The sequence below is a fragment of the Ochlerotatus camptorhynchus genome, unplaced genomic scaffold (assembly GCF_037179485.1).
Source record: "Ochlerotatus camptorhynchus isolate MF236.1 unplaced genomic scaffold, CSIRO-AGI_Acam_v1.1 ptg000363l, whole genome shotgun sequence".
Taxonomy (NCBI): Eukaryota; Metazoa; Arthropoda; class Insecta; order Diptera; family Culicidae; genus Ochlerotatus; species Ochlerotatus camptorhynchus.
The window spans coordinates 744,272-766,498 of record NW_027040851.1 but is presented as its reverse complement, the minus strand read 5'-3'; the positions used below and the strand labels follow the sequence as shown (position 1 = coordinate 766,498).

Sequence of the window (22,227 nt, the reverse complement as noted above, 5' to 3'; positions counted from 1 at the left end):
ACATTTTCTTTGAACTCTTTTACTTTCCGGCAGGTGCTTCCAAAAATTTAATATTTTGTAATACTAAAAATGAACATATTTGTAGTTCTTTGGTGAACGTTTCAACTCAATAATTATAATTATAAATATTAATATTATTGATCATAAGGTAACTGCTATTTTATCGAACACAGCTGTATAATGAAAATTGTGTATTGCAGATAGAACGTGTAACCAACCGGTTACACTCGTGTTTATTTCAGTTACCGTGTGGACGTAATTTGTGATGAGCCCCGGTCCCTTTCAAATTTTATCATTATTTATGTACGGTCCACATATTTGAAATGACGTTTCACAATCATCTAGTGATGGCCGATTTTCATTCGGATTATCGATTAATCGATTAACGAACCGAAAAGTAAAATATTTGTTATCGGTTATATCATGCCGATATAAGCATTAACTTCTCCAGAGGATCATCACCGATCGTTTCAAACATGTGCTGCACTCTCATTGGTGGAAAAATGGCATCACAGTGAACAAAAAAATCGATTAGTTGATAAACGAGTAATTAAAAAAATGGGACATCTCTGACTTTGGTGTGTTTGTTTTGATAAAAATGAGCGCAAAATTTCATCATTACCGAGGGGGCAGCAAAACCCCAAAATTACCTTGAATACGGGAGGTATTCATTGGATGAAAGGGACCGTGAAAGAGAACACTAAAATAGAAAGTTTTTCTTCTGACAGTTTCATCTTAGTATTCATCTTTGGTGTAACTGAGTCGAATTCAGCTCAATGTAATTTAAATAAACCACTTTGTCAAGCAGTTTTGGTGCAGGTTTTGGTGTGACTTTCTACCAGCGGGCCAACAAATAAGTTTTTGACGTAGGACTACGTCTGTGATTTCTATATGGGGGTACACTTTGTGAAAACCAAAATTATGAAAGATTTTGAACGTTAATAACTCAGCTGCCCCTAGACCAATTTCAATAATTTTATCACCAATCGATCAGAAATATTTTGACCAGGGTAGTGAGCTTTGGTCAAAAATTTTACTAGTTTTGATATGTTCATTCATGTCGTTTTGTCGGTGGTAGTCCTATATCATCATTGCGTACAACCCCATAGGGCTGTCTCTTGTAGTTTTTTTTTAATTAAACGCATACATCGTGGTTCAGAAAAAAAATCTCAAAATATCGTTTTATTACGAAGTTCGAGTGGTAGTAATTATACACACCAAAAATTATCGTCAATACATTTAAAAACTACAAGGGGCAGCTCTATGGGGTTGTACGTAATGGTGACATAGGACTACGTGGTCTTATATAATAAATCATATTTGTTAACTGCAGCAGGAGCTTGTGTTTTGTGTAGGAATCCTCGTAGGAATCGAGGTATGAATAGGAATTTGAGAGGGGTTCTTTCTGTTTATACTCTTTAGTATGACGCGCTTCATATAGATGGCCCACAGCGACTCACGAAGAGCTACCGATTCCGATCAATAGCGGTGCGGCTTCTTCCTCCTTCTATGGATGCTCATGTGGGCTGCAGCTCGCTGCTTGCAGGCAGCCTTTCGTTGGTGATTGAGTAAACATCATTTGGTGCGACCGGATGGAATTCAACTTTGAAATCTGCTTTCGCAGGCAATCGGAGATAACTTTACCCGTAAAAAAAAGTCCAATAAAAATACAATGATTTTCATTGTCACTGTAACCATGATATTGATTGTCAAAACATTGGACATTTTTGTCCATTACCATAAAATAACAAAGAAATTCATGGTTCACAACAATGAAAATCATGGTATTTGAGAATTTTACAGTAAAAAAGTAGAAGGGTCTGTGCCTAGGGGCACGAACGGAAGCTTGACGTAGGACCGCTAGTGGACGGAACAAATGTGAACATTTAGTTCTTTTAATTGATCAATCATCAATTATCTTAACTCTTTCCGTTTTTTATTTGTAAGCGTATCAAATTTGTAGTATTTATTTCAAAGAGAAAGTTGATGAAGAGAATCCAAGGGACTGTCAACTTGAGTATTTTCGATTCATCTACCCGACTTTAAAAGGTGTATTTTGATTTTTTTGTTATTTATGAATTTTTAAGTTTTGTGCATTTTGGTATTAAAGTGTATTCAATTCACCCCTCACAGGATTTCCTTCCGAATTATATAAATGGGGCGTATCGTTTGTGCAGAATATGTAAAAAAGGAGGGACTTCGAGAGATTGAACTCGTTAACTCACAAATTTGATTTTATTGGCTTTCTGGGGACTGAATATACACCCAAAGCGAATTATTCCCACTTCTCTCAAATTCTATATGGATTTTTAACACTTCCTACCAGCGTGTTCTGGAAAATGGTCGGATGATGATAAATCTCACCAATACATTCAGGCCTACAATTCCACACCTTATATAGAGACTAGGTTGAGCCTTGATAGCTAGCTGCTTGCGGGAACTGATGACCTTGACAAATGTCCAAATAATACTCTTAAAAAATTTATGGTGGTTGAGTAATGCTGACGAGCACGACGAGCTACTGATTCCGATCCTTGCAGGCAGTCTTTCGTTGTTACTGGAGAACAATTTTCAACGCCACACGCCGAAAGCACTGCTACTGCTGCTACTAATTTCGACGACCGAACACCACCACAAAATGGTGTGTTCGTTGGGAGCGTGTGGTTCTGAGTATGGCGATGAGTGTGCAAAATATTACGCAATTCCATCCTCCCTATTCGCACGCGCCCGAGGATCGGAGGCGAATGGCACTTCGACTTGTTTCGTCTACTTACTACTCTCTGACGACTGTGCTGGGGAAGCAGCATATGCATGTAGGTAGTTGGTGGATTTGTTAGTTAATTCGACGCTTTTGGACAATGCTGGACATTTACCTGTTTTTCAATAGTTTCTTTTTTAAAATCAACAACCAAACCCCCCCTTTGGAGAGGGATGGTGAGGGGTGTCCCCCCCGCCACCACTGGCAAAAGAAATGAAAACCGACCCGTTCAAGTACCAACTGTGTGTTTGAAACAGTTCTACCGATTTTTACCGCACTTCAATTGTTATTTGAAGGAAGGCATCCAGTCGTAGGTTTGGAAATTGCAACTATGGTTTACCCCTACCACGATATGTGCTCCTGTCATCGTCGACTTGACGATCTCGAGGGGACACGGGATGGGAGCATACCATCAATTACTGTCAATGGTCGAAAGGTACAGTAGCAACACCTACCCCACCCGTGTCCCCTCGAGATCGTCATGTCGACGATGACAGGAGCACATATCGTGGTAGGGGTAAACAATAGTTGCAATTTCCAAACCTACGACTGGATGCCTTCCTTCAAATAACAATTGAAGTGCGGTAAAAATCGGTAGAACTGTTTCAAACACACAGTTGGTACTTGAACGGGTCGGTTTTCATCTCTTTTTGCCAGTGGTGGCGGGGGGGACACCCCTCACCATCCCTCTCCAAAGGGGGAGTTTGGTAAAGAGAGATGAAAAAACCGATTTGTACCTTCCTTAAAAGTTGTCCTAGTTCGCTATTCTAGTATCTATATACAATCTTCACACTGCCGTACTCTAACGGAACTATCAACTCTATGCTTTCATCTACTCCATCTATCGTATAAAAATTACCACTACAGTCTGAAATTAGCATCTTCAAGATTATTTTTGTTTCAAAATAAACTTTTGGCCTGAAACTTTGGTATAGTTAACATATATGTCCTTTTAAATTTAAAAACAAATACTTTCATCATTATTACGTCCGTTTTCATTCCAAAATCTTATAAATATTCACATAAAAGTTTTTATTATTTGAAATAAATGTACAAAAATATGTTAATTGATATTTTAAACAATCAATATTAAATATATGATGTTGAATTTCCTTCTCCCGAGTGGGGAAAACTTCACATCGCATTGTACAGTGTCTTGCCCGCTCGCTCGCCCGTATGATCCCAGGAACTTTTTAAACTATTTCCAGTAGATTATGGATCAACTTTGATTGTGTTGCGGGTGGACTCCTCACGCTTCCCATGGTCATTCAATGGCGAAAAAAAGATTTCGAATTTTAACGCTACTTCCACCTGTATGCAGTGAGAAGTGTATCCGTTCCAATTTGCTTGTCCAAGGTGTCAACAATCTGCTCAGCCTTGACTCCTTTCATCGCAGGAGTTTGCGTATCAGCTGTGCTAATTCCGTGAACAATCGGACCTGGTGCTAAGATAAAACAAATAAAACAAATTCATAATAAACCTTCCCTAATAAACAAATACCATAAACGAACAATAACCCAAATAGTCGAACTTTTCCACAAATGGTTTGGATGATACTCCAAACACGTCGTTAAGCAAAATAACCATAACAAATTTATTAGGGTTATCAAATTTCAACTCACCTAACATTCCCTGCTGCAGCGGAAAATCATAATGTTTCCAAGGATTTCTCGCCTCCTTCTTGTGGTTGCTTATGACGTCAGTGTGCTGCCAAGGCTGCCAACAACTTCATTATGAAGAGGTATTTTTGACAGTTGTACAACTTTTATTTTCAAAAATGAGCTTTTAAAATTACGAGTCGAAAGTGAAAGAAATATTGTTAAACCAAAAGAAATAATTTTCAATTTGAGTTTTTCGTAGTTAAAACTACGAATTTAGGGAAACTTTTAAATTGAAATTGCATTATTTTTATAACAACAATTTTTGTTTTTTGTGTGTAATGATAATTTTATGGTACTGCTATTGCTTTAATTACAACATTAATTTTTATTTGAAAACAATAATATTAAGCATTAAACGAAAAAGAAGCAGAAAATACATGCATTGAACGCATATTTCGATTTTATACTATTGCAGGCATAAATCATTTTTATACTAAGTCTGTATTCTCTCCCTTTATACCGACCTTTGCGTCGGCACGGAGAGTTGCGATTTAGCGTAACTTTTATACTATTTAGCTTTCAATATTTTTTGAGTGTATCTTTGTTTCAGTGTACACTCAAAAATATTACAAAACGAATATAGATTAAATTTTATGCATTTTATGGTTTTCCAAAATTTATACATTAGTTCGATTAAAATTTTCGTCAAAATTATACTAAGTCCGAATAACGGAGTAGAATTCGATCAGTGTTTACTAAAATGACAGGAATAAGAACATCAGGATTCCCTTCGGAGCTTCGTGCTGGTGAAGGGCTTTGTCCCAGCGGATTTCTACTGCGCCTGTAATCTGCTGGGCAGCATCGAAATCGTAAGTATTTTTTTTTAATATTATTAATAAAAAATAAACTAATGAAAAAAGCTTCCTGAGACAATTTTCATTTTCATTTGAAAACAATAATATTTACCATAAATAAAATAAAGAAGCGAAAAATACATTCTCTTGAATAAACCGTATCTATGCATTGTGAGTATATTTCCATTTTATACTGGCACGCATAAACCATTTTTATACTAAGTTTGCATTCTCTCCCTTTATACCGACCTTTGCGTCGGTACGGAGAGTTGCTATTTCAATGACATTTATATAAGGTCTGGGCCAACAGGCAGTTTGTTGGTGTTAGAAGCAAAAATGTTGTAAACATTGCTGAACATCTCCGAACAGATAGAAATACGTCACTGCCAACATACTGAGAACAGATAGAAATACGTCACTGCCAACAGCTGTTTCGTGTAAAAAGATAAACATTGCAATAAAATACGAACACCACTAAACATTTGCACATTTCACTAACACCAATAAGCCCTTTGGCCCAGACCTTATATAAACGTCATTGTTGCTATTTAGCGTAACTTTTATACTATTTAGATTTCAATATTTTTTATGTTAAATCTAGTTGTCTTCCCCCTTCGAAAACCACTCAATTTTGAGTTAACTCATCGGCCGCGAATTATCTGATGCACGCTAGCGCTACCGTAACGCCAGCGATGAATGCGAAAACTATTGAAAGAAAGAAAAAAACAAAGGAGATTGGAAGAAACATTCCAGAATAATTTCTCGAGACAAAGTGAGTGTAGCAGTTTTCCTACGGTTCAAAAAGTGCGGAAAAGTCGTCGCAAGTCGTTCTGGTGGCACCGAAAGTATCATTAAATTGTGCGCGGAAGTGACTAGATCATCCGGTGAGTGGAGTTTGTCGTGGATTAATCGGGAAAAGGCATGAAAAGTGGTTTTTCCGTTTCGAACCAACAGTACCATCCACGCATTTCAGACAAGATGGCGGCGACGGCAGCAGGAGCTGAAGAGTTCGACGTCGAGGAGTTGCTCGAGGCCCCATACAGAAAGGAGGTGAGTGTTTTTATTTTGTTGGCATGGGAAAATATGGGACTTTGAATAGCCAGTTCTCGAATATCGTGGAACTGTCGGGTTTTGGCGATATTTTTAGAAGGACGAGCCGTCTGCGGAATAGAGCGTTTATTTTTGATAACAGCAAAAATGAAAGGGCACAGGGTAATTTTTTTTTTCTTTGCGGTTGTCACTTGGACGACAGGCTGAGGTTTGCCAAGATTTTGTTGTTGGTGCAGGCTGGACGTTTATTTGTGCGGGGTACCAATAAATATTAAACCCTACTAAAGAGTGTAATCCTCGTTTCTGCATTTTGTAGACGTATCCCAGTTTGAGTTGATGCGCCATTGGTTCGACTAGCCCACTAGTGAAGCAGAAACCCAAGGTACAATGAAGAAAAAATGTAGTAAAACAGAAATGCTAAATGTTAATACAACGACTAAAAACGTTCAGGAATAAACATATAAACCAAATTACAGATAAATAAATACAATGCCCTGAATGGATGAATGAGTACCTATGGTGGTTTGGAAGATACGCAATTACTGATCATGATTTATTCGATGCTTTACGCTGATCTTCCAAAACATCAACATAAACGTATTAAACTATAAAGCGAATAAAGTAAAGTGACTAAAGATGAATACTTTTAAACATGTCGTCCTTTCTGTTTTTCTAGGTAAAATGCATGAGCTGTCTGTACAAGTCAAAGAGAGAACGGGATGTAATTCCTTTCGGTTCTCTCGTCTGCTAGATTATCAAAGTATCAACTAAATCATGCTGTTTCGTGCAATGTCTATTGCTTTAATGTTGCACACAGTAATTGAACTAGTTTTCTTATTTTAGATTGTACGCCGTCATATCAATTGAAATGATGTTTTAGAGCTGCTGCAAATGTTTTGTCAAGGCAAGTTTATTCGATTCATATCTCAACATTTGTCATTTGATTTTCCTTGATTGCGTCCCAATCTAAACAAGCAATCACAACTTGTCCTTTTATTTGCAATGGAAGCTGCTCTCTGTATATTCCCAAGTTGCGAGATCTTGATGCACTTGTAATAATTTAGCAAATGTCTCCTTATTTGTCAGGTGTCGCTAGAAAAAAGCAACTATTTTGCACCCAACAGGCAAAACATTCGTCAGCTTAAAGGGTCTACCAATCCATACAGCGCGCTTCTCCTTAGGTAATTAAGCCAATCCATATCCAATGTTTGCAAGCTGCCCGTTGCACACAAGCTAAGTAATCACTATCTATGGCATCTTATATTTGAATATAGATCAATGAAGAAGATAACCTCTTAAATCCAGTGGAAGCAACCGTTGCGACGCGCGAGGCATTGACACTTGTAAGGCGTGAGAAGGCAGAACTAAGTCCAATGTAAATGATCAACGCAAGATCCTCACCACGAATTTCTCAAGATAGTGTGCAACGTGAAATTTGAACTGGAAGGGTTCTGTATCGCTTTCTTTAGAAACCCGATTTAAGCATAGCAGATGTCACGTTTCGTTCTAGATCACCCCAGGTTGGGCCCAGTGGTGTCAACGCTCCGCATTTTTCCAACGTTAAAAAAAAAAACATCAAACGACTCTCTTTGCAGGTCCTTGCCAAAATATCGATGGGTGCAGTGCGACTCACCTCCGGTCTCTCCAATTTGCTTCCTCTTCACCTCGAGCGTGTCGTTCGTGCGTAAGGTGCTGATAACGAATGCTTTTTTGGGTCTCTTCTAGGTTCATGAGCTTCACCATCGTTGTCGTCATCGTCGTTGGCCTCTTCTCCAGTGTTCTATTGGGTTTCTGCTAAAAATGTTTTCTCATTGCCATGCTTAAAGTGGTGCGATCGGAACTCGTTCAGTTCACATTTTGTCTACAAGGACAGCTGCTGGCTTATGGAGATGATCATGGTTAAGCCGGAGTGTTCGGTAATTCATGGTTTGCAATCATTACCAAATTGGTACCGACACAAAAAAGTACCATTTTGTTCGGGTTCCCGTGCGCATTGACATTGCAGGCATTTGGAGTAATCGTTTCGAATCGATATGTTTTTGTAGCTTACGCTTCCATTTGTTATTGCCATACACCACCAATAAGTTCAGCAATCATTTCAGCAAAAAATTCCGAACAATCAGCAACATAACGTGACGGAGAAGTGACAGCTCCTTACTGTAAACTCGCCTCCGATCGATGCTCAAGTGATTTGAAAGCCAATTACAAACGGTCGATATCGACTAGCTTTCTGGTCGTTCATTTCGCAGTTCAAGTGAATTGAACGCCGAATTGACACGTCTAAACCGGGCAGCAAATACTTCTGTTTTAAGATTGGGTTGTGCTACATTATTTTGATTGCTTATCGTTGTTTGAACATTAGAAGAAGTGTCAAAATAGATCCACCGTCACCGCTAATGATCTAGTTCTTGAATGCTGGTCCTGTTGGGGGTACCCGAATCATATTCAGGCGTTGCTAATGTGTTATTGGGTTCTCATTATGACGTATAATAATCATAGATTTTTCAAGATTTCTCGAGGTTCTAGAAGACAAAATATCAAAATCAAGGGGTAGGTCACTCCGCACACCAATCTTGGTTCATCGTTTTTTCAGTGTGTCGCAAGTGAGCCGCAGGTGTGCCGATTGTGCTGGTCATAGAGCAAGCTGCAATCACAATCTCCGACTCCCCAACTCTGATTTCGATTGAAAAAAAAACGATAAAACGGTGCTTCTATGACATCCGGTTGATTAAACTAAACGTCGTTCAGATTAACGGGGGTCCACGGTATTTAGTAAAAATATTACATTGGAAATGGCAAGGACATTATTTATTGATATTTCAGATATTTTCAAATAGATCTTTGTTCACAGATTCAAATCTTTGCTGCATAAACGCGATGAAATAAACAAATTGAATATAAATTTTGTGATCTATTCTGAGAATTTTGTAATATGGAAATACTGATCAAAAATGTTTAAATTAATTCAGAAATTTCATAAGAAGACGAATAAGAAGAATGAGAAGATCAGTCATCACTTCTAGCCCCCTTTCATTGAAAAGGTGCGGAAATGCCAATTTGTCATCTCTTTCATTTTCTCGTTGTCCTTATACAACGATGAGTTTTAGGTCACATTCTTCGTTCGGCATAAGAACAGCAGAAGAATGAAAGAGACGACAAATTCGCATTGCCAGACCTGTCCTCCATGGCATTGCTTCTAAATTCCATGTGTGTGTGGCAGCATAGTGACGTGAACGTAAATTTTAAGAATCTCCACAGAACTCTAGGGATAATATCAACAGAATTCAGAGGAGAAATTGTTAGGGAAGAATTGTTATGAAAACTTCAAGTGGAATCTTAGGGAGGATTCCTGTTGAATTACAGATTCCAGATTGAAACGTAAGGAGAATTCCAAGGTAGCTCTAAGTAAAATCCCAAGAGAATCATGAGTAGGATTCAAAGTAAATTTCCAACAGAATTCTGAGGAGGATTTCAAGGTAATTCCCAAGAGAATTGCAAATGAGTTCTGGCTAAAATTGCAAAGCAATTTTGAGGATAATTCTAAGGGACGTGTGAGAAGAACTCCAAGGTACTTGTGAGTGGAATTTCATGAGAAGAAGCATTCAAAGGGAATGCTGAAAAGAATTCAATGCCAATTCTGAAGATCATACATTTCAAAGGAATACTTAGGAGAGTTGTAAGGCAATTACTGTACTCATTTTTAGAGAACTCAAAAAAGAGTTCTTTGGGAATTCTGAGCAGCATTTTATGGAATTTACTATACAACTTCAAGAGAATTCCTTGGGTATTTTAGGAGAATATTTAGTAAATACTGAAGAGAGATTATTTTAGAAGACTTCTTTGGGATCCAGGTTGGAACTGAATCAAAAACAAATTCAATGTAAGTGTGATTCTAACACCTTTTTCATTTCGCAGTTTTAAGTGCGATTAAATGGTTTGGTTCGGCATTTCAACCGAAAAACAAAATGTGTAGCTGAACTTGCAGGCACACATCTTGAAATTTAGGCATCCTAGACGTCCAAAATGGTTATAATTTAGAAGTAAATTCTCTGTGCTACACTGAGTAGCAATTCTAACCAAGGCAAGACGAAAAGCGGTAGCCAGTTGTGGCTTCCTTTTGTAATGTTCTTAAACACATGTTTAGGTCATTCGTGACTTGTCCGGGATGATATTTGAACTTCAGTCCTTCTTCTATGAAATTTCTTGTGACGAATGTATGCTTTATTGTTGTGTTGTTTTACTTCGGGACATAAGCCTGGTCCTATATTATCATCTCTGGTATATCTGAGAAATAGCAAGAATCATACTTGAATCAATGTCCGTCAAAATACATCAAATCAAATGAGTCTTCATATGACAGATAATTACCGGTCCTAGAAGACCACATTTTCTGCATCTGAATGTTGGGTTTGCCAAATATGATACAGGGATCATCAACTAAATTAACCTTACTGTATGCCTAACCTAACAGTATGCAGAGGTAGATCTAAACGCAGGTAACGTAAATTATTTTTGAAAAGTTTTTTTAACGATACTTGTCATTCAAGCGAAAGATTGGGTCAAATTTCCTTAAAGATGTTTCGTTCCAACTGAAACGTTACGCCTGTCTTCTTTGAGAAATTCCATTGCACAGCGAGAGCTTTCCACACCTATTGAACCATTTTTCCATTCGTATGTTGTGTGACCAGATCATTGGAACTGGAGCAAAATTTCTCAACTAGGCTATTTATGGTCAAACTACGCAACGCAAATGATCTCTGAAGAGGATTACCACCGCCACCGAACACTCCCGGTGATCATGCCATAGATCATCGCAACGTTCGCCAGCAGCGTATCTCCCATCTTATCCAGTTTGTTATGAAAAGTGTTTTCAAAGGCAACATTTTCCCTGTTACAGATCAATTGCTTTTGAAGCATTTTGTGAGCCTAGCTGCCGAGCTGAAAGCGTTTGCACTAGAATTGGTAACACGTGTATGCAGGCCGCAACAAGGTAGAGCATGAGTTAAGACAATCAGAACAGTAACGAGAATGACATCCAAAATTATCAAAACAACAGAAACCGTGTTATTAGTCTCAGAAGCAAGATCCCATATCTCAAGCGTATTATTTTTGCAGAAAGCGCGTTCTCTCTGTGTGACACAGAAACATTCTACGTGTTGGGCGTGTGTTGGTTAACCCCCAATCATGTTGAGTGTCGTTGTGATGGTTCACTTAATCGAGTTGGTTGAGGTCCCGAGGCTCCCCAGTCTCAAGGGTACTTCACACCGCCGACTGATGACAATGCATACAAACCCGAAACGGTAAGTTCAATCTAGGAAACTGGAGCTACACCAAAAAGTGTCGGAAGCATTCTATTCCTAGGTGACCCGCGATCGTGAAAGTGGGGTTCCCCTTCTCTCTATCTTGTACTGGAAGAACAGCATTCATCATACTGGCCAAGAAATAAAGCGAGCACAAAACGAGGATCTACCGCGCATCATCATTGTTATCTTTTACTAGATAAGCCTACCGTTTAAGCAACACCGCTGCCTAGCTACATAATTTTTATTAATGCCTGTCGAATCTCTTTTTTCTTTTTTCCATTCTTCTTTATTATTTTTTCCCCGCACGATTCTTTGTATTTTCTCTCGAAATCATACCTCCTGTTTGGATCAACCTGCTACACGATCATCGATATCTCAACGACGCGGCATCCGATTTGACTTCAATCTGCAAACTCGTGAATGCTTGACATTCTTTAAAACAAAATCAAAAATCGCTCGACAAAATTCAATTCCGAATCTGATATGTATGTTTGTGTGCCCGTTAGGACGATGGATCACCGGTAAATAATGGAGTGTCCAATGGACATAGGAAGGATCGTGATAATGGCCACAAGTCGTCTAGGTAAGTTTTTCTTATCGATGAACTATAAAAGCTGGCATGAGTTTACTGAATCGGGTTTTCTTGCAGACATCGCAGCCGCTCTCGGGAACGTGATCGCGATGGGGATAAACGTCGCAAAGATCGTTCGCGGTCGCGCGAAAAGCGAGACAAGGACAAGAAGGACAAGGATCGTGAGCGTCGTTCAAAGTCACGCGTAGGAGATCGTTCGCGGGACAAAAAGGAGAAGGATAAGGATCATCGTCGTCAGGAGCGACCCAAGGAAGTTGAGCGCCCGCGGGAACGCCATAGCGAGCGTGATCGTGAGCGTGATCGCGATCGCGGCGATCGTGAGAAGCATCGTTCAAATGAGGTTCCCAAGGAGCGTTTTCGTCCCATGCGAGAGAAAGAATTTCGTCGACGCAGCCGGAGCAAAGACAAGGGGTTGGTATAGTTATTATACAGTACTTGCGGTATAACTTGAATATTCTTAATCAGTTTCAGACGCCGTTCGCGTTCACCGAGACCGTTCCGACGTGGACGTACACCTCCGAATGGTGTACGCTTTCGGGATGATTCTCCACGTGAGGAGCTTAGTGTAGAGGACCGCGATGCACGTACCGTTTTCTGTATGCAACTGTCGCAGCGGATTCGAGCTCGCGATTTGGAGGAATTTTTCTCAAGTGTTGGTAAAGTTCGCGATGTCAGGCTCATTACCTGCAACAAGACCAAACGCTTCAAAGGTATCGCATACATCGAATTCAAAGATCCAGAATCGGTGGCACTGGCCCTTGGTTTGTCCGGCCAACGTTTGTTAGGAATTCCCATTTCCGTACAACACACCCAAGCGGAAAAGAATCGGATGGCCAACACACCACCACAGCCACCACCAAAGGTCGTGGCCGGGCCGATGAGATTGTACGTTGGTTCGTTGCATTTCAACATTACTGAGGACATGTTGCGTGGAATATTCGAGCCATTCGGAAATATCGATAACATTCAACTTATTATGGATTCGGACACAGGACGATCCAAGGGCTATGGGTTCATTACAGTGAGTATCCTATTTTTTAAAAACAAAATCCTGCACAATTCCTCATTTTCCCCATTTCTTCCATTCCGTAGTTCCACAATGCAGACGATGCTAAAAAGGCACTGGAACAACTGAATGGTTTTGAGTTGGCCGGTCGTCCGATGAAGGTGGGCAACGTAACGGAACGGTTGGATGTGACTACTCATGCATCGCTCGACACGGACGAAATGGATCGCAGTGGAATCGATCTGGGGGCAACCGGACGGTTGCAGCTGATGTTCAAACTGGCAGAAGGTGCCGGTCTAGCTGTTCCTCGTGCAGCTGCCGATGCTCTGCTGGCAACTGCGCCCCAGCCCGCACCACAGCAACCAGTGACACCATCTCCACCGATCGCAACGCAGTGTTTCCTACTGGCGAACATGTTTGATCTGGCAACGGAAACTAACCCCACTTGGGACGTGGAAATCCAAGACGATGTTATCGAAGAATGCAACAAGCATGGTGGAGTGTTGCACGTCTATGTAGACAAGGAGAACGTCGGTGGTAATGTTTACGTGAAATGTCCGAGCATAACGACAGCCGTCCTAGCGGTCAATGCACTCCACGGTCGATGGTTCGCTGGACGGGTCATTACGGCAGCGTATGTACCACTTGTAAACTATCACACACTGTTCCCAGATTCTGCGGCAGCCACCGCTATGCTTAAACTGAATCGAACAAATTAAAACATGTTCCCTTGGTAGGATATTATCTCTTTATTTTCCCCAACTCGTCTGTTACGTGTGAGCGCGTGTGAGAGTGTACTTGTTTCTCCACTTAGAAGTTCTACCAACGTAAATGTGATATCATGTCAAACAGAAAAAAAAAACAACCCAGAACCGTTTAAATTAAGCTACTACAAACAAACAGAACAAAAGTCACATGCGCACCGGTTCTAGTTCCAACGATTTCGAACTTTCTGAACTAATGTGTGCTAGGTTATCAATAGGATGAGTGAGCGAATGAGTTTTGATAAGTTGAAAGCCAACACAGCAATCTTTGGCTATGATTCAGTTGCACCTAAGCATAATAACAAGAATCTGGTGTCCAGGTTAGTTGTGATTAAGTTTAAGTTTTTCTCCCAAAAATCTTCTTAGTATGGTTTAAAAGCCTTTTATTTTTTAAGAGAACTGTATGTAGAAAGTTGTAACTTGCGTGGCGATGCTTAACTTCCGATCCCACTGATTCGTGACATACAATGAAAGGCGAAAGAGGGATACGGTTTAATCATCAAGCATACACTAATTTTAATCAGTAGCGATTCTGATACATTATTATATTCTGGTGATGAAATGTAGAAGAATGCGTTTGAGCGTTGTACAAAGATATTAAAGAGCGTTGTTCTGTTTTCGAGTCCGAAAGTCCTTTTAGCCTCTGGAGTCTGAGTAGAGTGTTTCTAGCATCAAAACGTTCCTTGGCAATGAGTTGTAGCTCATCATTGTCCGGTGCAAGGAAGTATGTATCAGGCTGGATTGTTTCAGCTCATCATTTGAAGTAGGGTAAATGATGGTTCGGCACCCAATAACTGTTTTCGGCAACTAACAATTAACAATTTCGCTACACGATATTGCAAAAAAACTCTTTTTTTAATTATGACTACAATTTTACATATTTATGAGTACAGATATAAGTAACAGTTATTCATTTATGAGTAACAAATTCTCATAAAGGTGTAAAAATTATACACATTTTAGGGGCAGTCCCGTTTTCCTTCGAATATGCTTATTTTATAGCTAAATTGAGTCCTTTATAGTCATTTTTGCTATAGTCATAGATATTGATTGATTGATTTCTTTATTATAGAGACTTTCAGTCGTTGGCTGTTTCGTCTCTGAAAAGATAGTGTGGGGTCCAGAAGGGACCTCATCTAGTTAAAGTTTTTTTTTCTCCTGTTTTATCATGTTAGGAGGTCTATAAGAGTCAATAAAGGCACGGTATTACCAAGCCGGAGGTGGCGGGTTCGATTCCCGGTCCGGTCGAGGGAATCTTTCGGGTTGGAAATCTTCTCGACTTCCCTGGGCATAGAGTAGTATTATTGTGCTTGCCACACAATATACAAATTCAAGCATTGATATTGGCATCGAAAGCTCTCAATTAATAACTGTGGAAGTGCATTTAGAACACTAAGTTTAAAGCACGCAATAAGCTAATATGCACTAAGCACTAAGCTTGAAATGCGAATAAGGAGAAGAAAATCTATAAAAAGCCTCCTCTAGTTAAATACTGAGGCTGTCAATGTGCTGTCTTTCTTCAGAGTTTTGATTGTTAAGTTGCTGAGGATCTTGCTTTGGTTTGAGATGTTGGGTGATAAGAGAAAGTCCATCAAATTTTGTATTGCGGTGGTCGGGATTTTGGCAGGTTTCATATTTGATCGGAGAGGCCGGCCTCGCGGAGGAAGCCCATTAATACTTTGATTCTAGTCGGGACTCAGTGCGTCCCTAATGCTGCCCGGTATGCCGTACAGCTCTCGTGAGCCTTCGTATTGAGTACAATGGCAGATTATGTGTTCCACTGAACAGTTGGTGCGGCAGAGCTCGCAAAATTTCCGAAACGGGCCGCTCCCTGAAAAGTTATGCGAGACTCTGGTATGGCCTGTTCTGAGTCTTGCCAGGACAACCTGAGTTCGGTGGTCAGGGGGGTCTTGCCATCTTCGTGTGTCAGCTTTCACTTTTCTAAGGAAAATGCTAGTTGATTGGAACCTCCTTGGTGAACAGTTGGGCTCGTCTTCCAGAAGTCGCTAGATGGAACCGCCTCCATATTACCACGAATGCCGCAGTGACCCGGAATCCATACAAATGTAGTGTTTCTGGGGGCATACCGCTGAATGGCTTGGATCCATGAGTGCTTGATAGAGTCTGAGTTGAGGGCTAGAACTACACTTGCGGAGTCCGTAAATACGGCAATCGGCTTGTTTGAGGGAGTGGTAGCAGCAATAAAGCAGAGACCGCTTCTGCCGAGAATATAGTGTACTGGTCTGGAAGTCGAAGTACGGACATTTGGGAGCCCGTGATGCCGATGCCAACCCCTTCACGGGAAACCGATCCATCGAATTAACGGATAGTGTGGTTGCAGTATCTGGTTCTCTGGAGTTCCGCGACGGATCTCACAGTGCCGTAGAGTTGGATCCTGCCTTGAACTTCTTGTTTATCGCCAAGTCGATAATGGGCCCGTGTAGGTTCTAATCTCTGGCTCCACACCAATGTATGCTAGACACTGGGGATAGTCATAGAGGCCTCCCTTAGCTCAGTCGGTACAGGCACAGCTAAGTTGAGAGCACGCAATAAGCTAATATGAGGGAAGCTATAAGCTTGAAATGATAGTAATTTTTGCGTATTTTGCGGTTTCCGTAACGGTTTTGTAGCTAAGTTATTCACCCATATTTTTGTTTTCGTTCTAACCGGATTTTTCATTTATAAAAATCGTATGGAAAATACGAAAAAGAAAGTCGATGAAGAGAATCGATCAATGTTACTTAGGACCTAATTAATTGCTCGGCTTGAAGTAATTGTAATTGTAATTGTTCAGTGCATAGGCTGTGCCTTCCGCTAAGAAGGCTTATCTAGGGACCAACCCCCTAGTCTATACACCTACTGTCCTTCCCGTTGCACTCGTCAGCTCGTGCGATACTCTAGACACACATGGGTGGTCGTATCCGGGTCCTCCCCTGGGTAGACTCGTGTCCGTCCAGGTTCTGGTACATTAACTTATCTATATGCATGGTAATTATACTTTTAAAACTCACCTTTTGATTATAATGTCGAAAATGCTGTAACTAAATAAAGGTTAGCGATCCATATAAGGTGTGTGCTGCGACGGAGTAGTAATTGAAGGAAATGAGGTTCTGATGTAAAGTATAGGTAATTCTAAAATAGGTAAATCAATTAATCATTAGCTGCTAACAGTTACTAATAAATGGGTACGATAAATCACTCATCAATGAGTATTGCCACTCCCGCTGAAAAATGGGCAAAACCTTAATCATAAATGGATATTCGATTCCTACCGTGTATTTAAAGTAAAGTTAGGATCTTATCAAGCAAGCACACACCTTTTACGATTCTTATCCTACTTACGGTTTCCTGCACATACGACTTTTCCTAGATACAAGCTTCGTCCAGTATACATTGGCTGTCTCCAACCGGCATGATCCTTTCTGTCTACTTCCTCTTGCCGGTGCAAGTTTAATTCTTCTTTTCTTGTTCGAATTTTCTTTTTCTCCTATTGATCTTCTGGTCGTGTTCCCATTTGTCCTCAGGCAGTTAATATTAGTACATGATAGGAAGAAAGAAAGAAATAGAACAAGTTAAGTGTGAGCCGCATGCATTGGTTACTTATTTAGGTCATGGTGTTGTCTTCCCTATTTATTTACCTATTCGCTCTCATATCGCAACGTTTAACTCTGGATAAACAATAGAAAAGGGCCCATCAGCACTCGCAAACAAACCGCTCCAAAGCCCCCCACTCACAAAGCGAAGGCCACCCACGCAAACCAACACCATCATCGGATAGGGGAAACTTCCACCTACACGAAGATGGTGTTGGCCCGCGTGAGCAGCCTCCGATCTGTGAGGAATGGGCCTTGGACGGTCTGCCCACAAATGCCGATGGGCCCCCCTCCATTGTTGATCCAGAACTCACCCCCTTCCCTCACACTATTAAGGTCGGAAAAGAGAACCCATATTTAGTAATCTATCGCGAACTGCGATGCAGAAGATATTAATAGCAAACTAATCTGGAACTGGTCTAAGACATATGACCCAGTGAGTATTGACACCTCACACTGTTGTGAATGAGCACGGACGCGAGATTTACTAGAGTATTAAATGCAAAACGCAATTCAAAATAAAACTTGACAAGTCATCGTCAATCCCCTTATTCTTGGGCAGGGTCTGACGATGTGAATCTGATTTTGATCAGTGAACGGGCCCCATATGGTACAATTTCTCACTATGAACATGTCATTTCCAGCCTATCTGAACTATTTAATAAATGGAAACCATAACATGGGTTACGCTTCCCCTAAGCGGGCACTCCGCATCCTATCTCTGTCTTATCTCAAATGCCAATGGTTTGAATGTATCAACACAGACAAACAGACATAACACATTGAATATTTCTCACTGTAAAACATCGTCACTAAAACATTAACGCCATCTGTTGAGTACAGTGTGGTGGGCACTACACTGAATAGATGGCGGTAGTGTGTAAACGTCAAACGCAAGGGAATTGACTATGCGCGCCACAGGTGGCGGTACTACCAACTACGTTACTTTTAAATTGTCCGTTAAATGCTTGTTCGATGAATAACTTACGAGTGTTATGTCTGTTTGTCTGTGGTATCAATATATACATTGGAAATGACGTTCAATCAAATAAACCCATACCCCACTCACTTGGCCAGGCTTCAGAATCGTCCAGTGGGCAGTGCGCTCTACACTCCAAGTTCCCTTTCTTTCAAATTCACCCCAAATTTGATATTTTACCCCTTTGAGTGTTGATTAATCACAATGAAACATTGTGACAGAGCACGGACTTGAGGTTACTAGAGTATTAAATAATCTAGGTCCTATTTAGGATTATATCTGAAAAATCCAAATTTGGCCAACGCCCACCAATTAATTGCTCGGCTTGAAGTCATCATTAATTAAACAAATATTTCGTTGCGTCCTTCGTTTGCCTAGTTATTTAAACTCCATCTATTAGAAGTATGTGATAATATAAACTTAAATTACGCAACTAACATTCACGCCGACACGGTCACTGCCGCAGTCGTACCATCATCGGTGTGCTTCTGGACGTGGATAACCAACTCCCGGTTTCTGATGTACGCCGCCGGACAGTGCGGACACTGGTACGGCCGTTCTCCGGTGTGCGTCGACATCTCGTGCCTCTTGCGGTCGGTGAAATGCGAGAAAGATCGTTCGCAAAACCGGCACGCGTACGGTTTGACTCCGGTGTGCACCCGCGTGTGCGCATTCAACTGCTCCTGGGTGGGCAATTTCTTCGGACAGCACGGGCAAGCGAATGGATATTCGCTGGCGTGAACCGTTCGCCGGTGGCGCTTCAGGACACCCTTGTTCCGGAAGTTTGCCCCACACACATCGCAGACATGTTTCTTCTGTTCGGAGTGCGTTTCCTGGTGATTTTTCAGTCGCTGTGGTGTTCGGAAGACTTTTTCGCATTTGTCACACGGGTACTCGGTGCTCTTTCCTAGATGAACTGTATCTTCGTGCTCGCGGAAGGTAGGCCAACGGTTAAAGACTTGTCCGCAGAATCGACAGATGTACTGCTTGTTGAAGCGATTGACACGGTGCCACACAAGGCAAGTCGTATTTTCGAAAGCCTTAAAACAACCGGGACAGACGTTCTGTTGGCTGGTGCGCTCGGCTTCGTTTTCTCTTCGTTTCCCCGCATGCCGGTCGACACAATGAGCTAGCAAAAGATCTTCATTGGGGAATTCCTCAGGACACTTCGCCAGGCAACAATGGTATTTGGGCTCGGTTGGCTTGAGTTTTGCAGTAGAATTTTCTTTAGTTGAATCTAGTTTTCGGCCTTCAAGGTCTTCGCTTCCCGTAGCTTCGTCTTCGACAACAACAGTGGACAGATGATTGGGAGCTTGCAGCAGGTGATTTTTTATACTGTGCTGCTTGGAGAAGATGAGGTTGCAAATTTTGCAGTGAAACAGCTTATTGACGGTCCTACGGCTACTTCTATGCATCAATAGACCACGATTCCATTCGAATCGAGCGAAGCACACATCGCATTGATATTCACCGAGCGATTCGGCATTTTCGACCAGATGAATTGTTCGTCCATGCTGAAGTAACTCATCGTAAGTCTCGAAGAATTGTCCGCAACCGCAGCAGCGTTCGCCGTTTACAGTGAGAACTTCGTAATGCTGTTGGTCATCTACGTGGATTATGAATTGCGAATCCGGCATATTCAGATGACGATGTCTGGTTATGGATCGATTATTCGCTCTCGCACGATTTCCAGTCTTGCTGTTAAGCTCTGGAAGTTCCCGATCGATAGCTTTGAGTACGTCAGCGTCGTTCAGTTCAATGAAAACTTTTTCTGCGGATTCTGGTTGGAGGACGTATTGTCTGTGTTTTTCGCTATGCTCTTGATGATATTTTAACGATCTTTTCCCAGAAAAAGCTTCATTACAAAGCGTACAAATGAGCAAATATTTACTGGTGGTACAATTGATGTGCTTAGATAGTTCTTTGTTATTTTCGAAATTTGTATAACAGATTGGGCAAAAGCATCCAAAACTGATGTCTTCATGGTTGCCGTGTGCTTCTTTTGCGTGGATGAACAATTGATCTCGCTTATCACAAGTGAAGGTACACCCGCAACACCTTTCGCCACTAATTCTAACGAATTGAAACGTTTCAAAGAACACCCGCCGCACCACTCGATTTTCGTTGATATTACTCGGAGGAACTCCATCGCAACTTTTGATGTAATCTTCTATTTGTTCCAAAAGCTCCGCTTTGTGTTTCTTTCTGTTAGCCTTTTCAGGAGAAACTCTGGATTCCATTAAAAGGCCTTCGGCTTCCAGTTCACCGACCATATTCTCCCAATCGCTGCCACAGTTGCTCTCGTCTTCACTACCGTCTACCGCACTGCTTTGGTCTTCATCACAGATTTGTGATTCGAACCCGTCTCCTTCACCGTCGTATTCCACATCGACTTCATTACTCGACGATACTTTCACAACGCTGCAATTAAATTTGAAAATTAGAAGATAATCATCTCCTGTTAATACAAACTGCTGTTACCAACTCGATTCAGGTCCTTGGCACTGCTCCAAATGCATTTCAATTTTCCGCGGGCTGTTAAAGTACCGTTCACAAGCCTTGCACACGTAGATGGACTTCGATCGGCAATCATCGATGTGACGGGTCAGTGTATTCTCGCTGTTGAACTTGTAGAAACAAATCGGACAGTAATTGCCGCTCCCGAGAATTTCAATCGCGTGCTCGCTATCCGAGTGCTGCAGCAGTTCCTTTCGATTCTTTCCGACAAAACTACACCCACAACAGCGATCACCTTTCACTTCCACCAGCAGGTGATTCTGGTGGTCAACTTTACGCAAAACTACTTCCGATTTAGGCATTACGAAGCTCGTCTTTTTGTACGTACGTTCAATGTTGTTCTTTTTCGATGCTTGTTGATTCATATCCTCCGTAGGAGACTCTGCTAGCCTTTTATTCGTCCTATTAGTTACATCCACAAATTCTATCCTGCATATGTCCACCGATCTATCGTGGTTGTGATCCTTAACAGTATTCTCGGACAGATACTCCTCCTCCAGATACTCATATTCATAACCGAATTCGTCTTCATCAGCTTCAAGAAGCTGCTCCAGCTTTATCTCGCTTCCCACGACGAACTGCTCCTCTTTTGCACCGTCGTCGTCTTCCGTCGCCTGTTGCAGCATTTCCACCACTTGGGTGCTGGCCTTTTCTACTTCTCGAATCGCTTGGCGGATAGCGTAGCCAGTCGTAACTTTCTGAACACAATCGTAGCAGATTTCCTGTGGTCGAAAATCTTCACTGGAAACAATAACACCGCCCAGTTCTTCGACCATGGCTGCTATCACGAGTCCACTTTTACCATCCCGACTGTGGATTGATATTAGCTTTTCCGAAAGAGACCCACTACAGGAGCAAATTCTACAAATTCCACTTGAGGTTTCCATTGTTTCTAGCTGATGTCGCAGGCGATTTTCATAATTATGTTTTATACTGGAATCAACAAAGAATATCACAACACTAATTTCCGTTTTGAGATTGAGCAGAGGCAATTTTTTGTTATGACAGAAAAACCCAGTGAAAAAACAAAATGGCGCATCATGTGAACGTCACAAACATCATGATGTGATGTTCTTATAATACGTTACGGTACACGGAGAAAAAATCAATGCTGAATAGGTCTGTGAGTTCAAATATTACGTTACGTGGGAGGGAGGTGGGTCACATATTCTTACAAATTATTCTGCTAAATTTAGGGGGTGGTAGCAAC

General features: G+C 41.1%; 2 protein-coding genes across 12 annotated transcripts; one reads left to right on the top strand and one right to left on the bottom strand.

The window, feature by feature from the left end:
• Nucleotides 1-5,981: 5,981 nt before the first annotated feature.
• On the top strand, nucleotides 5,982-14,530 carry Caper (RNA-binding protein 39-like protein Caper). 11 transcript variants are annotated; one of them, XR_010518368.1, is made up of 7 exons: nucleotides 6,173-6,263; nucleotides 6,580-6,645; nucleotides 7,107-7,167; nucleotides 7,350-7,444; nucleotides 7,538-7,638; nucleotides 11,161-12,149; nucleotides 12,216-12,276. XR_010518368.1 is itself a non-coding variant. In XM_065232125.1 (6 exons), exons 2-6 carry the CDS (start codon nucleotides 6,192-6,194, stop codon nucleotides 13,881-13,883), a joined length of 1,692 nt encoding a protein of 563 aa, XP_065088197.1. In that variant the 5' UTR covers nucleotides 5,982-6,097; nucleotides 6,168-6,191; the 3' UTR covers nucleotides 13,884-14,530. The 11 variants fall into 11 exon arrangements, 2 of the variants coding, with proteins under 2 accessions (XP_065088197.1, XP_065088196.1); XR_010518366.1 differs by having other exon boundaries at nucleotides 6,940-7,167; XM_065232125.1 differs by lacking the exons at nucleotides 6,580-6,645; nucleotides 7,107-7,167; nucleotides 7,350-7,444; nucleotides 7,538-7,638 and adding exons at nucleotides 5,982-6,097; nucleotides 12,624-13,179; nucleotides 13,251-14,530 and having other exon boundaries at nucleotides 6,168-6,263; nucleotides 12,073-12,149; nucleotides 12,216-12,569.
• Nucleotides 14,531-18,874: 4,344 nt separating this feature from the next.
• On the bottom strand, nucleotides 18,875-21,957 carry LOC135709737 (zinc finger protein 62-like). The gene is made up of 2 exons (XM_065232115.1): nucleotides 20,982-21,957; nucleotides 18,875-20,921 (listed from the first exon to the last, which is right to left on the bottom strand). Exons 1-2 carry the CDS (start codon nucleotides 21,902-21,904, stop codon nucleotides 18,941-18,943), a joined length of 2,904 nt encoding a protein of 967 aa, XP_065088187.1. The 5' UTR covers nucleotides 21,905-21,957; the 3' UTR covers nucleotides 18,875-18,940.
• Between the last annotated feature and the right edge of the window lie 270 nt (nucleotides 21,958-22,227).

Coding starts and splice junctions, on each gene's coding strand:
- Caper (XM_065232124.1), top strand. CDS start 6,135: ATGAAAAGTGGTTTTTCCGTTTCGAACCAACAGTACCATCCACGCATT. Junction 6,264..12,072: donor AGGCCCCATACAGAAAGGAG/GTGAGTGTTTTT, acceptor TGTGCCCGTTAG/GACGATGGATCACCGGTAAA. Junction 12,570..12,623: donor AGCCGGAGCAAAGACAAGGG/GTTGGTATAGTT, acceptor ATTCTTAATCAG/TTTCAGACGCCGTTCGCGTT.
- LOC135709737 (XM_065232115.1), bottom strand. CDS start 21,904: ATGGAAACCTCAAGTGGAATTTGTAGAATTTGCTCCTGTAGTGGGTCT. Junction 20,922..20,981: donor CAAGGACCTGAATCGAGTTG/GTAACAGCAGTT, acceptor ATTTAATTGCAG/CGTTGTGAAAGTATCGTCGA.